This window comes from Myxine glutinosa, chromosome 11, assembly GCF_964187855.1.
Source record: "Myxine glutinosa chromosome 11, kmMyxGlut1.1, whole genome shotgun sequence".
In the NCBI taxonomy this organism is placed as follows: Eukaryota; Metazoa; Chordata; class Myxini; order Myxiniformes; family Myxinidae; genus Myxine; species Myxine glutinosa.
This window is the reverse complement of record NC_136271.1, coordinates 39,905,776-39,919,021: the sequence shown is the minus strand read 5'-3', so window position 1 is coordinate 39,919,021 and position 13,246 is coordinate 39,905,776. Positions and strand designations below refer to the sequence as shown.

Sequence of the window (13,246 nt, the reverse complement as noted above, 5' to 3'; positions counted from 1 at the left end):
AACACACCACCTGTATGTATTAGCTTATAGATCCAGTTTTACTTTATTTTCCCTCCAGCATCAAAGGCTGTCCTTGTAGGGGACTGTCGGACAGTAGGGACAGTAGGGGACTTGTAGGGGACAGTAGGCGACTATCGGACAAGGATGTCATGGCATACAGGATAACGACATAAGGAGAATATGGCCAAATTAACACCCTGTTATTATACTCATTTTTGTACTTCATTAGATTCTGGCAACTGTCTCTTCTTGCCAGAAGTATCCGGTGGGACATATAGGCCCCCTTCCATCACAAACTGAAACTCTGACATCGACATCGAGAATCAAGACATCGACGAGTAGGTTGTTATTCAGAAATTTATTAATCTTTTCATGCATTATTATATTAGCATGTTGCTTTCCAACCTGGTGTTGGCTTAGCGTTTCGGGTGCCAGCTCGGGATCCTAGGATCCTGGGTCCGAATCCTCGTTGATCGCTGAATTAACACCAGGGGGGTTGACTCAGCCTGTCATCCTTCCGAGGTCGGCAAATTGAGTACCAGGTCACCGGTAATTCCCTCAGTGTCGCAAGAGGCGACTAACAGGGTTGGCGGTAGGAAGGGCATCCGGCCATAAAACATTGCTCAAAAAGAGGACCACGGTGCCCGAAAAAGAGCCAACCCCTGCTCTGCAGGGAAAAATGGCCTCTAAAGGTGGTTCATTCATTAGATTGAAATACCCAAATCCACAACCTTTTACTTTGCAATCAGTAACTCATTTTAAAACAGCTGCCAACTATGGTTGTTTGTCCGTGCTTTATATCCATTTTAAATGGTGAGCCTCAAGCAAGCACATACCATTTTTAAATTCTTCGGTAAACTCAGGCGGTGTTTCAACCACCGACACACACTTAAACCATTAAACTTATTGTTTGTTGTTCTTATTTTTTATTGTATCTGTGTTGGCTTTGCGGTTAGGGTGCCGGCTTGGGATCATACAATCCTGGGTTTGAATCCCGGTCGATCACTGAATTAACGCCAGGGGGGTTGACTCAGCCGGTCATCCTTCCGAGGTCGGCAAATTGAGTACCAGTTCACTGGTAATTCCCTGTGTGTCGCAAGAGGCGACTAACAGGGTTGGCGGCAGGAAGGGCATCCGGCCATAAAACATTGTCTCAAAAAGGGGACCACGGTGCCCTGCTCTACGGGGAAAAATGGCCTCTAAAGGTAGTTCATTGTTTATTGTATCTGCTGCTGATGTATTTTTTGCTAATTTATATCTTACTGTCCTTTCTGATTCATACAATGCATGAATAAATATGGAGTAAATAAAATGGCCAAGTCCATGGTTGCCCAACCAAGTATTGAGGCCTGATCTTGAAAAAAAGTACCTTTGAAATTGAAAGTTATTTCTCGCTGGAGTACCAGTACCTTGTTTTGAAAGCTTATTAACTTGTACACAAAACAGGTAAGATACAACCACGTGGGAATGCACATAAGGAAGGTTTCACAGAACCGGAATGCATTTTTTAAAATTTATTCTCATGCATTTGTTTTGAGGTGCTCTCCCCTCGCAGAGAAAGTTATATACCTGTGGCATTAGTTGGGCAACGACTTACAGTAGATTGCCCAGCCAGTGTTCTGCTCCAGTCCACCCAATAATTCTCTTCTGCACAGGCTTCGTGAGGCTCTGCAAACATTCACAAACAAAGGTCGACATGTGAAGCAAAACAACACTTAAACCAATAATTGCATTGTGTAATTGTACTCGATGGTTCTGATAGACGTTACAAAATACAAATTTTCTTGCATTGCATTAAAATATCTCCGATTCACTGACGAAGTCACATCGTATTTTTGTGAAAGATTCACAAACTTAGCATTTCATCTAAAAAAGAAAACCTGGTTTTAGTGCATACATTATAAAATGACAAACCAAGGGTTGGGATAGAGACAATTTGCTCCATTAGTTCAGCAAGAGAATCTCATTTCTACTCGATTGGCGAGGGTATGAACCTAAATTGCTACGATACAAACCCCAAAGGATTACTTTTGCAAAAGGCAGCCTGGAATTTTAAGCACATTCGTAATTGCGGACACGACAGCCACATTTACAGCCTCAGGTAGGATGGAATGGGTCATCTAAATGCTGACAACCATACACCAGGGTTTATTTAATTTATTGTCTAAAAGTGTGTATAATTCGTAACAAAACAGGTAAGTGCATTTTTTAAAAAATAAATGTATGTACTCAGATTTTTTGTCCATCTTGGACATGTAACTTTTCTAATACACTGCATATGGTGCACTACACCTGCATCAATATTCCTTTGTAAGGCCGATTTTAGAGTATTTTTATTAATCAGTAATTATTATTTTTTTATGCAGAGTCGGGGCTCGTGTAAGAGCTAACATATTGTTACAGTTTTCAGCGAATCCGCAACAATATTAAACACAAAAACATATAATAAGGGAACAGGAGACAAGAGGGGGATAGAGAGGGAAGCATACAAGCACAACAACAGTAGAGAACAGGGACGTTGGTAGATCTGTGGAAGGGGGAGGGCTGGGGGTGGGGGTACAAGGTATAAAACTAGAGCTTCCAGGGAAGCAGAACTCAACTGAACTGACTGGACAACTTTAAAGTAGGTCAGTTGTCTGTACTACATTTGACTTAAGATAGCAACCTACCTTGTGTGGTAAGAGTCTAACACACAAAGTTTGATCAAAATCCATCAATATTTGTGGACGTTAAAGTCTTAACGTCGTTTCCTAGCTGAAAACAATATGGCGGCCTATGGCGGCCATTTTGTGACTGATCGGATTGGAATGCAATAGCAACCTACCTTGTGTGGTAAGGGTTAAACATTCTAAGTTTGATCAAAATCTGTTAATATTTGTGGACGCCAGAGTGTTAACGTCGTTTTCATGACCAAGAACAAAATGGTCGCCTAAGTCCGCCATTTTTCAATGGATCGGGCTGAAATGTAATACCAACCTGGTCCTTGGGGTAAGGATGCTGCATGTCAAGTTTGATCAGAATCGGTTGATATTTGTGGACGCTGGAGTGTTAACGTCGAAAAGTTAACGGACGACAGACGACAGACAACGACGACGACGACGGACGCCGGAGGGTTCAGTATGTGATGAACTCAACTGGCCGGTAGTCCAGTTGAGTTAACAAATGGACACTACTAGGGATTTCAAGAAAGAGGTCGGAGATTGAAAGAGGTGGATTTAGAGTTGTATTAATGGGGGTAAAAAAAAGATCAAGGTTATGGATGGGGAAGATAAACTAGAATTAGACAAAAACGATCGGGAAGAAAGCACCTTTGCTGAATGTGGAGCTGAGACGACACACAACCTCGCCCCGAGGAACCGGAAGAGGAAGTAGTAATTTATTTATAAAATAAATTTATTTATGTGAGGTGCAAGTTCTCCAACAAGGATTTAGTGGTGAGGTGCAATAATTATATATTTTCTTTTTGTGCACAAGATCGAGGCTCATGCAAGAGCTTACTGTAATCACAAAAATATATATTTGTGTCAATAATTTTGAAATGGATAAATATGAAATGGATTATTGATGAAGACTGATAAAGATCAAGTAAAACAGGAAGTAGAGTTTCCCCTTTATTTTCCAGTCACTCCAAATGAAGTCGAAAAATAGCCAACTTATACAGTCATGGCAAAAATATTGCACTCTTGCACTTTTTTCAAATAACTCAAAATTTTTCTCTCAAAATAAGTTGAAATTGACAAGTATTTGGTCTCCACAATTCTATATTTCACTGTTAATATTACAGAACCTTTGTTTTTGATTCAGAACTTAATATATCCTTTTAAATCAGAAAATAAAAAGAAATGGCATTGACAAAATTATTGACACTCTAGCCTTAATATTTGGTAGCACGGCCTTTGGACAAAATAACTACAGTCAAGTTAGGGTTAGGGTTAGCTTCCATGAATGAGCTTCCTACATCTCCCTACTGGCAGTTTGGCCCACTCTTCTTGTGAAAACTGCTCCAGTTCTCCCAGATTTGAAGGGTGCCTTCTCCCAACTGCTGTTTTCAGATCTCCCCACAGATTTTCAATGGGATTTAGATCTGGACTCATTGCTAGCCACTTCAGAACAGTCCAGTGTTTTGTCTTGAACCATTCCTGGGTGCTTTTTGAAGTGTGTCTGGGAGTCATTGTCCTGCTGCAAGAGCCATGACCTTCGACGGGGATCCAGCTTCCTGACACTGGGTTGAACATTGCGCTCCAAAATGCCTTGATAATGTCCTGATTTCATGATGCCATGCACATATTCAAGGCACTCAGTGCCAGAGGCAGCACAGCAACCCCAAAACATCACTGAACCTCCTCCATGTTTGACTGGGTGTTATTTTCTTTGAAGGCTTCATTTTGTTTTCTGTAAACATAGAGATGATATGCTTTTTTTAAAAGCTCAAATTTGGTCTCATCTGTACACAGGACATTCTCCCAGAAGGATTTTGGCTTGTTCAGGTGTGTTTTGGAAAACTCCAGTCAGGCTTTCTCAGCAGTGGGGTCCTCTTGGGTCACCCACCATAGAATTCCCTTTCATTGAGTTGGCGACGGATGGTGCGAGTTGAAACTTGTCGCACCTTGTGTCTGAAGGTCAGCTTGAATCTGTTTGACAGTTGATCGAGGTGCTTTCTCCACCATTCGCACAATCCTTTGCTGCAATCTTCGATCAAGATTTCTCTTGCAGCCACGTCCAGGGAGGTTTGCTACAATGCCATGGGCCTTAAACCTACTGACATTGCGTACGGTGGACACAGGAACATCAAGGTCTCTGGAGATGTACTGGTAGCCTTGATATTGTCCATACTTGGCTACAATCTTGTGTCTGACCTCCTCAGACAATTCTCTGGTTTTCTTTCTTTTCTCCATGCTCAATGTGGTACACACGGTGACACAAAACATCAGAATGGCTCCTTTTCTCAATTCAAACTGGTAGAATGAGTGATTTTTATATTGCAGGCACCTGCAACTCACCACAGGTGAGTTCAATTCCAAAGTAAAGGAGAATCACCTGCTTAAAATCTAATTGTTTCTAACAACTTCTAAAAGGTGCCAATAATATTGTCCGGGCCATTTTAGGATTCCTGTGTGGAATAAGCGAATATTTCGTGATTCTTTCAGTCTTCTTTGTTTTGTTCCACTGCAAACCAAACAAATATATATATGTGGATGCCAAAAGATTTTTTAATTTCAACAATTTTCTGTAAGAAATGGTGCATTATTTGAAAAAACTGCAAGGGTGCCAATATTTTTGGCCATGACTGCACATTTTTATTGCCAAATTTTAATGTTTTATGTAAAACAAGAAACCAAATGCACACTGCAGATTAATTGTGTTCCGAATTATTATTACAGTAAATACAAATAAGCACGACTCACTTTGGAGTCCTTGGGAGCGCGTGCACACACTTTGCTTCTGGCCTCCCACCCGTGCATAGCAGGGGTATCTCCCAAGTTTTGATTAAACCAAACAGGCAATGCAGATACGGCGAATGCCAAAGCATGAAACCAAAAAATTCCACATTCCTGTAGCACCTTCAGTCGCACGTCAGACATGGACAGCAAGTTCGTGAAGGTCTTCCATGAAAAACGTACCCGTTCGCAAACAAACGGGTATGTTCACGTATAGAAACATCGATCGTGGGACCGTGGCGAATCTGCATATGGCGATCCGTGAAATTCACGTTCAGAAAGTAGAAACCATCACAGATTCACTTGAACTCGATATCTCTTTTTTCATTCCAAACAACATATCTCCAATTAATCACAAAATAAACTTTTAACAACATTGTTAATGTTTCCTTCATTGTAAAAACTACCAAATCAACAGTTAAAAGGATTTTGAGCCGATAGCTGTTATGGGCTCGGCAAGATCGATGGAGACAGCGATATGTTGGCTTATACACCGCCCAAATAGCTATGTGGAATTCTCTCATGTAGAGATTAAACCCACATCATTTAAACTTTGGCCGAGGTCATTATTTACTTTTAATGATGTTTATATACGAATGATGTTTAATGATGTTTATATTGGTTTTTGGTCGTCCTTTCCGCATATCTCGTGGGATTGTAAGTTGGAGAGACGGCCGTGATGGCGGGGAGGGGTTTGGAAATCTCTCAAGCAGGGATTCAACCCGTGTCCTTATAAAAGGTCTTTGTCCATGAAGACCATGAAGACCCTAAATACCCAAATGGCCCTGAAGACCCAAAACACCATGAAACCCAAAAGACACCGAAATGGTCAAATATGCCTACCCCTCTGAAACGACGTGTGGTGAGGCGCGCGGTGCGCGCCGAGTCACGCTAGTATATATAATAAATAATAAATAATATATTTTAAGTGAGTTATCAACAGTTAAATAAAGTGAGTGGGTCAATTATTATCAAAAAGTTACAAGTGAATGAGTGAGAAAAACAGTTTCCAAAACCATGTGACCATCAATCCATGCATCATTTTTCGTCTTCAATAAATCATCGGCACTCATGTAAGCCATACTTGGTTCGTTTTCTTTCATGAAGATATTGAAAAAGGGGATAGCTAAAGAAAACAGGAAATCAAGTAGACGGCAGAATGAGATCATATTTTGGAGTGAATGATTTTTTAAGCGAGGGTGAATAGGGTGATAACCTTGCAGACGCATAAAGGAAAACTTTTTTTGGGAGCGGCAGGGCGTTTGGGGGGGGGGGGGGGGGGGCAAGAAATGAAAAAAACAACCTCAAAACCGAGATGATTTAACTCACGACTATCCGAGGAATAGGCCATTACACGAAAAACAAATTCAACAATATCGACGACAAGGTACGATTTATCACAGAAACATTTTGATAAAACTCCAAACAGCACACATGCATGGAAATTCAACAGAACGAGAACGGCACTCTTCGACGTCACAATGACCAATATGCCTCCACACACATTATTACAACATTATATATACCAGTACCAAGTTTGACATAGATCCCTTCAGCCATTCGAAAGTTATCACGGTAACAAAACAATTTATACTTAACGTGACCTCTGATCTTTGACCTTTTGACCCCAAAAACTTAGTTCATGTTTACATCATGATACATACTTGTGCGAAGTTTGATTTAAATCCCTTCAGCTGTTCTAAAATTATCACCTTTTACCTGGCATGACCATTGACCTCTTGATGCCATGATTCAATCAGTTCATCTTTGCATCATATATACATATACCAAGTTTGTTAAAAAATTGGTAACACAATTTTTACTTAACATGACATCTGACCTTTGACCTCTTGACCCCAAAATCTTATCAGTTCATCTTTACATCATTATACATACCTCTACGAAGTTTGACTTGCATCCCTTCAGTCGTTTTTAAGCTAAAGCAGTAACAAAATGATTGTAACTTGACCTCTGACCTTTTGACCCCAAACTCAATTCAGTTCATCTTTGCACCATAATATATTCTTGGACCAACTTTGGCCAAAATCCCATCACCGATTCACAAGTTATCGTGGTAACGAAAAGCTATCACAGACGCACGGATGGATAGCCGGACAGACAACCCAAAAATATAATACCTATAGCGACTTTGCCGATGGAGGCATAAAAACACAATGGATCTAGTTTGGAAAACTTAAGTTTGATTGAGGTGGAAGTACCAGCTGTAGATTTGACCTGCATTTGGAAAAACCATGAACCGCGTTGGAAAATCTCTTTTATATATTTGCTGATGACCCAACTCTCTGTAGTGACATCCCTCATCATTCAGACAGGCAGACTGCAGCCTCATCCCTCTCATCACACCTTGCCAAAATCACAAGCTGGTCAAACACTTGGAATATGTCTTTCAATACAGACAAATCTCACACTCTTGCTATCTCTTCCCAAAAGGATCGTCTGGCAAACCCTCCCATCCACTTTCTTAACAATCCTCTTGAAGAAGATCAGTCATTCAAACTCCTGGGTCTCACTATCAGCCATGATCTTTCTTGGGCAACCCACACTTCAAAGTTGGCCACTTAAGCCAGCTGCCAACTGAGCATCCTCCATTGTACAAAGTCCTTTCTTGACAAACCTGAAATCCAATCCACCTACAAGGCTTTTGTCCACAGTTTGATGGGGTATCATTTTCCCCTCTGGACTAGCTCCCCTGCCTCACATCTTGCTCAGTTTCAAGATGACTGGAATCTCCTGTGATGATGCTGTGTCATTGGGCCTTTCACTTCATCACAGACAGAGCGGTGGTCTCTCTGACATATACCGCCTTCGCCCACACAGTATTCTGCAGGCCGCACACGGTCCACCATCAACCCCATTTTGGTGAGACTATCTAAATTGAGGATCAACACTCATTCATTCATCTTTTTCCCCATCTGTGGAACCAAATGCCACATTCTTTTCAATCTTGTTCTTCCCACCAGGTCTTCAAGACAGCTATTCACCACCATCTCAGATCATCACCACTCCAAAACCATGATCATGTTTCCCTCGTTAACCCACCCAATCCATCCTCCTTTCAAATTTCCTTCTGTATCCATCTTATCCACCCCATGCATGCCCTGCCTCCCTTCCTCCTTTCACCCATTCTTTGTCAAAGTCTGCGTCTATCTTGGCCTTCATCTCTGCTGTTCCCATTTCTCCCTCTCCTTACTGTTCCTTTTTCCTGTTGCGTACTGATCCATTCAGTGTACTCGTACTAGCTCCTCCATGAAACTTGACTGTATACAAAAAAAACACAATTGATCCTTCATAGGAATCACAGTAACTCATTAAATCAAGTAATTCAAAGGAGTCGTTGCTGTTTGTTAGATCAGGATGATGATGTATTCATGAAAATGAATCTCATTTCTACTTCTGTGCAAGTCATCCTTCAGAGGATTACCCCATGTATGAAAAACGAACAAGATACATCAGAGAGAGCATACTGGCTTGTGAGTTGTCTCGTCTGTTTTTGATTTCCAAATGGAATAATATTCAACTGAATGTTCAAATGATTTGTATGAAAGGCATGGCATCAAAGTGTGTTGTCTTTTTTGAAGGGCCATTGAGCCAGCTGTCCTATCTGCTTGCACTATAGCTGGCAGATGTTATTTATTCCATTGTATTTTTCTTTTTGAGAAATAACAGGTTACGGTGAGCTTGTATGCTGGTTAAAATTCAAGTTTTTATCCCTTCCTCTGCAGCATTATTCACTCTTGTTAATTACAGTCTCTCAGGAATAAATAGGAGTTGGACTAAATAAGGGAAATGCCAGACTCAAACAATTCCACTTACTGAGTTTTAGGATGTATTTGTGGATGGATTATTCCATGCAATAATATTTATTCCTGTAACAAATATTGCAAATTTTATACAATAAATGCCCTTTTTCTGCTACGGATTTATAGAGATCGAATTTGCCACAATGAGGGACTTTATGACTTTGATAGGGGATAAATTGTTGCTGCATGGAGGGCTGGGTGTTCTGCAATGGAGATCTCAAAACTTGTTGAGGTATTGAGAGGAACAGTCTCCAAAGTATTGGCAGCATGGAAAAAGAAAAAAAACACCTTCAAGCAAGTCCACAGTGATTCGAAACGTAAACTGGATGATCGGGCCAGACGTGTGTTGTCAATAATTGCGACTAGAAATTCCAGGACAACAGCTGCAAATTTACTGCAGAACCGAATACACATCCAACCTGCGCAATTGCTATCAAAACAACTCATCGTGAGTTGCACAAAATCGAGTTTCTTGGCAGACCTGCCATACACAAACCCCTGATTACAAAAATAAATGTGTTATCCCACAAAAGTAGTGCATGGACCACAATGACTAGACTTTGGAGCAATGGAAAATGCAATGTGGTCCTATGAGCCTCCTACACTCTATTTCCAACAAAAGGTAGAATGCATGTTTGTTCGCAGCCAGCAGGCACCAACAACCAACCCTAACTGCCTTCCACAACCAGATGCAAACAGACAATGCGGAAACGGTGAATGCCAAAACATAAACCAATAAATTCCACATTCCTACGCCACCTTCAGTCGAACATCAGGCAGGTTCATGAATGACTTGGGCAAAAACTGGCAATACCAAACCATAAACCAATTAATAAACAAGATGGTATTCATGGAATACTTACCCTGCAGTCAACTTGGTGTGCCAACTCTTCTGTTTTTAAACGTTTTTTTTTCTTTGATGCAATATGGCTGCCAGACCACGTGCGCTTACATCATAAATTTATATTCTCTAATATAATTGTTACAGAGATCACGCTCAATAAATTTCAAACTGATCAGACTAAGCGAAGACTAAGCCTGTCAAATTATTATGTCATAATTACGAAACCAATGATGTCATCGTTAACAACACCTATTCCCCGTGCAGAGCTCTTTACAATGAGCCACATTTCAACTTTTTCCATGGAGCCGTTTTGGAGATATAGAAGTGTAACGTTTTTCAGTTTTTCCAAGATGGACCTATTACATCATAATTATCCATGTGACCTATTACATCATAATTATCATGAAAATATTATCAAGGAGGAGGCGCTCCTACGGTGAAAATTTCCTGTCCATCAGACAACAGTTGCAGAGAAAAAAAATTCATACTGATCAGATGAAGCGTTATAATTGTCGAATTATGACGTCATAACGAAGGCACCGATGACATCATCATTGACATATCTTACTCCCCATCGGGAGTACTTGACAATGAGCCTTGTTTCAACTTTTTTCATTGAGTGGTTTGGGAGATATAGAGGTGTAAACTTTTTCCAAGATGGAAAATCTTTCCAAGATCCACATCTGGACCCAGATCTTCACCAAAATCTAATAATTTTGTCTTTGTCACATATCCAACCTCTCCACGAAATTTCGTCCAAATCCATCTACAACTCTTTGAGATATCTTGTTCACAAACAGACAGGCAAACAAACAAGAAAGAAGTCATACAGCGCACGACACTTGCAAAATCCACCACTTCTCAAAAAAGAAGTTGCCATGGAGACATGAAATTATCCATTTCATTCAGATTAAAATTGACGATCTTAATCAAAACTTGGATCAATCGGATTAAAATTTATTATTTTTCAGATGAAAATTGATATTAGAAGTTTGACCTTGAGTTGACCTTTGACCTTTTGACCTCAAAAATTGTTGCTTTCCCAATTCAATGATGCTGTTTAATTTTCAAGATGAGATGAAAATGGACAATTTTTCAGAAAATGGACAATACTTCCTTGACATGAAGGGGATACGAGCAAATTTCAGTGTGATTTGCCACAAATTTTTTGACATGGTATCAAAGGCAACACATGCAGTGTTCAGCACGGATTCCCATACATGCAGTAACTGTCTATACTGCATGTATGGGAAAGCCAAGAGATACAAGTACATCCAGAACAAAAACCCAGACAGCGATGTGTCCTTCATCCTGCTGAAATATTCCCTCACATTGGAAAACGTTGTCATTCTCTTTGATACTGGCAAAATTTGACACTGGAAATAAGCAAAGACGAATCAACATCACTGAGCTCGCAGAGGGCTTCACACAGCAGCACTGCACAGCACTCATGTGTCTAAACACGTACACTGGATATAACACAACCATCACCTTCAAGGGACTCGGGAAGATCAAGCCCGTGAAAACTCTTTGGAAACCCCAAAGTTTTCAGCTGTACTCTCCAGGTTGGGAGAAATGTGGGATGTGGCAGAAGACCTAATTTATGAAGTAACTGCTCATTTGTGCCATCTCTGGTCGTGCTGGAGTGCATAAGGTCAACGAACTGTGACACGTCCACATAAAGGAGCTATGTGCCAAGGAGGACCAACTCAACCCTTTAAAGAATGTGGATCTGAGAACACTTCCAACATTTAGAAGAAGTCCAGAGCAGCACATAAGGCGGGTGAACTATCAGATTGGAAACTGGAAGAGGGCCCACAACACCACAACGGATATTCCAGGTGTAACGTTTGACTAGGGTCCTGTTTTGGACACCTGTTGGTGTCCTGTTTTCTGAGGAGTTTGTAGACAGTGTGGTGAGTGTGACTAGAGTGAGTGATAGGTTGATGATGGTGAAAATTATGATTGGAAAGCTCTTGGTGAACGTCATCTCGGAATATGCTCTGCAGGTTGGTCGGAGCGATGAAGAGAAGGACAAGTTCTGGTGTGCGATAGAGAAGCTGATGGAAAACGTGAAAGATGAGGAAGTTGTTGTGGTAGGAGGAGACCTAAATGGACATATGGGAAGGAGTATGGATGGTTTTGAGGAAGTTCATGGGGGTTACGGATATGGTGTGAGAAATGGAGAAGGTGAAAGGATTTTGGAGTTTGCTGATGGAGCTGATTTGTTGATTTGTAATACTCAGTTCCAGAAAGAGGATAATAAGCTTGTTACATACACGTCAGGTGGGTCGACGACAACTGTTGACTACCTGATGGTGTGTAGGCGAGATAGGGGGCACCTCCGGGACACAAAGGTGATCCCGGGGGAGGAGGCTGTTTCACAGCACCAGTTGGTTGTCTGTGACATAAGGGTGAAAGGTGCGAGGAGAGCTCGGCGGGTGAAGTACCAACCGAGAATGAAGGTGTGGAGGTTGAAACAGGTGACAGTAAGGGAGGCATTAAAAGAGAGGCTGATTAGGGTAGAGGATGATGTGGTTGAGCTTGAAAGTGTTGGATGTCAATGAAAGCTAGTCTGTTGGGAGCTGTTGGTGAGGTATGTGGCTGGACAAAAGGACCACCGAGGCACTCGGAAACATGGTGGTGGGATGATGAAGTTGGAAAGAGGATGGACGAGAAGAGGAAGAAGTTCAAGGCGTGGCAGAAGGCGAAGGGTATGGGAGCAGAAACAGCAGAGCATGAAAGTTATAAGGCAGCCAAGAAGGCTGCAAAGAAAGAGGTAGCAAAGGCGCAGGAGGCATGTAGGAAAATGTTCAGAGAACGCTTGGATTCGGAAGAGGGTCAGAGAGCGGTATTCAGGATTGCAAAGCAGATAGCGAAAGAGAGGTGTGATGTGATGGGGGTGAGTTGCTTGAAGGATGAAGTGGGACAAATCGTTGTGGACCCAGATGGAATTAAAGGAAGATGGAAAAGGCATATGGAAATGCTGTTGAATACAGAGAATGATTGGGATGGCAACATAGAGAGTAACCCAATTTTAGGACCGGCAGAGAAGAAAACTGAGAAGGAAGTTGAGGAAGCGATAAAAGCAATGAAGAGTAGAAAAGCGGGAGGGCCGACGGGAGTTGTGGGAGATATGTTGA

At 41.3% G+C, this 13,246-nt stretch overlaps 1 protein-coding gene across 1 annotated transcript in view; it reads right to left on the bottom strand.

Annotated features, from left to right (window-relative positions):
* Nucleotides 1-13,246, bottom strand: part of LOC137436117 (adhesion G protein-coupled receptor B3) — a 999,412-nt gene that overhangs the window by 456,787 nt on the left and 529,379 nt on the right. The window contains exon 5 of the mRNA XM_078786591.1: nucleotides 1,570-1,668. Coding sequence (XP_078642717.1) covers nucleotides 1,570-1,668 — 99 coding nt within the window. The remainder of the gene's footprint in view (nucleotides 1-1,569; nucleotides 1,669-13,246) is intronic.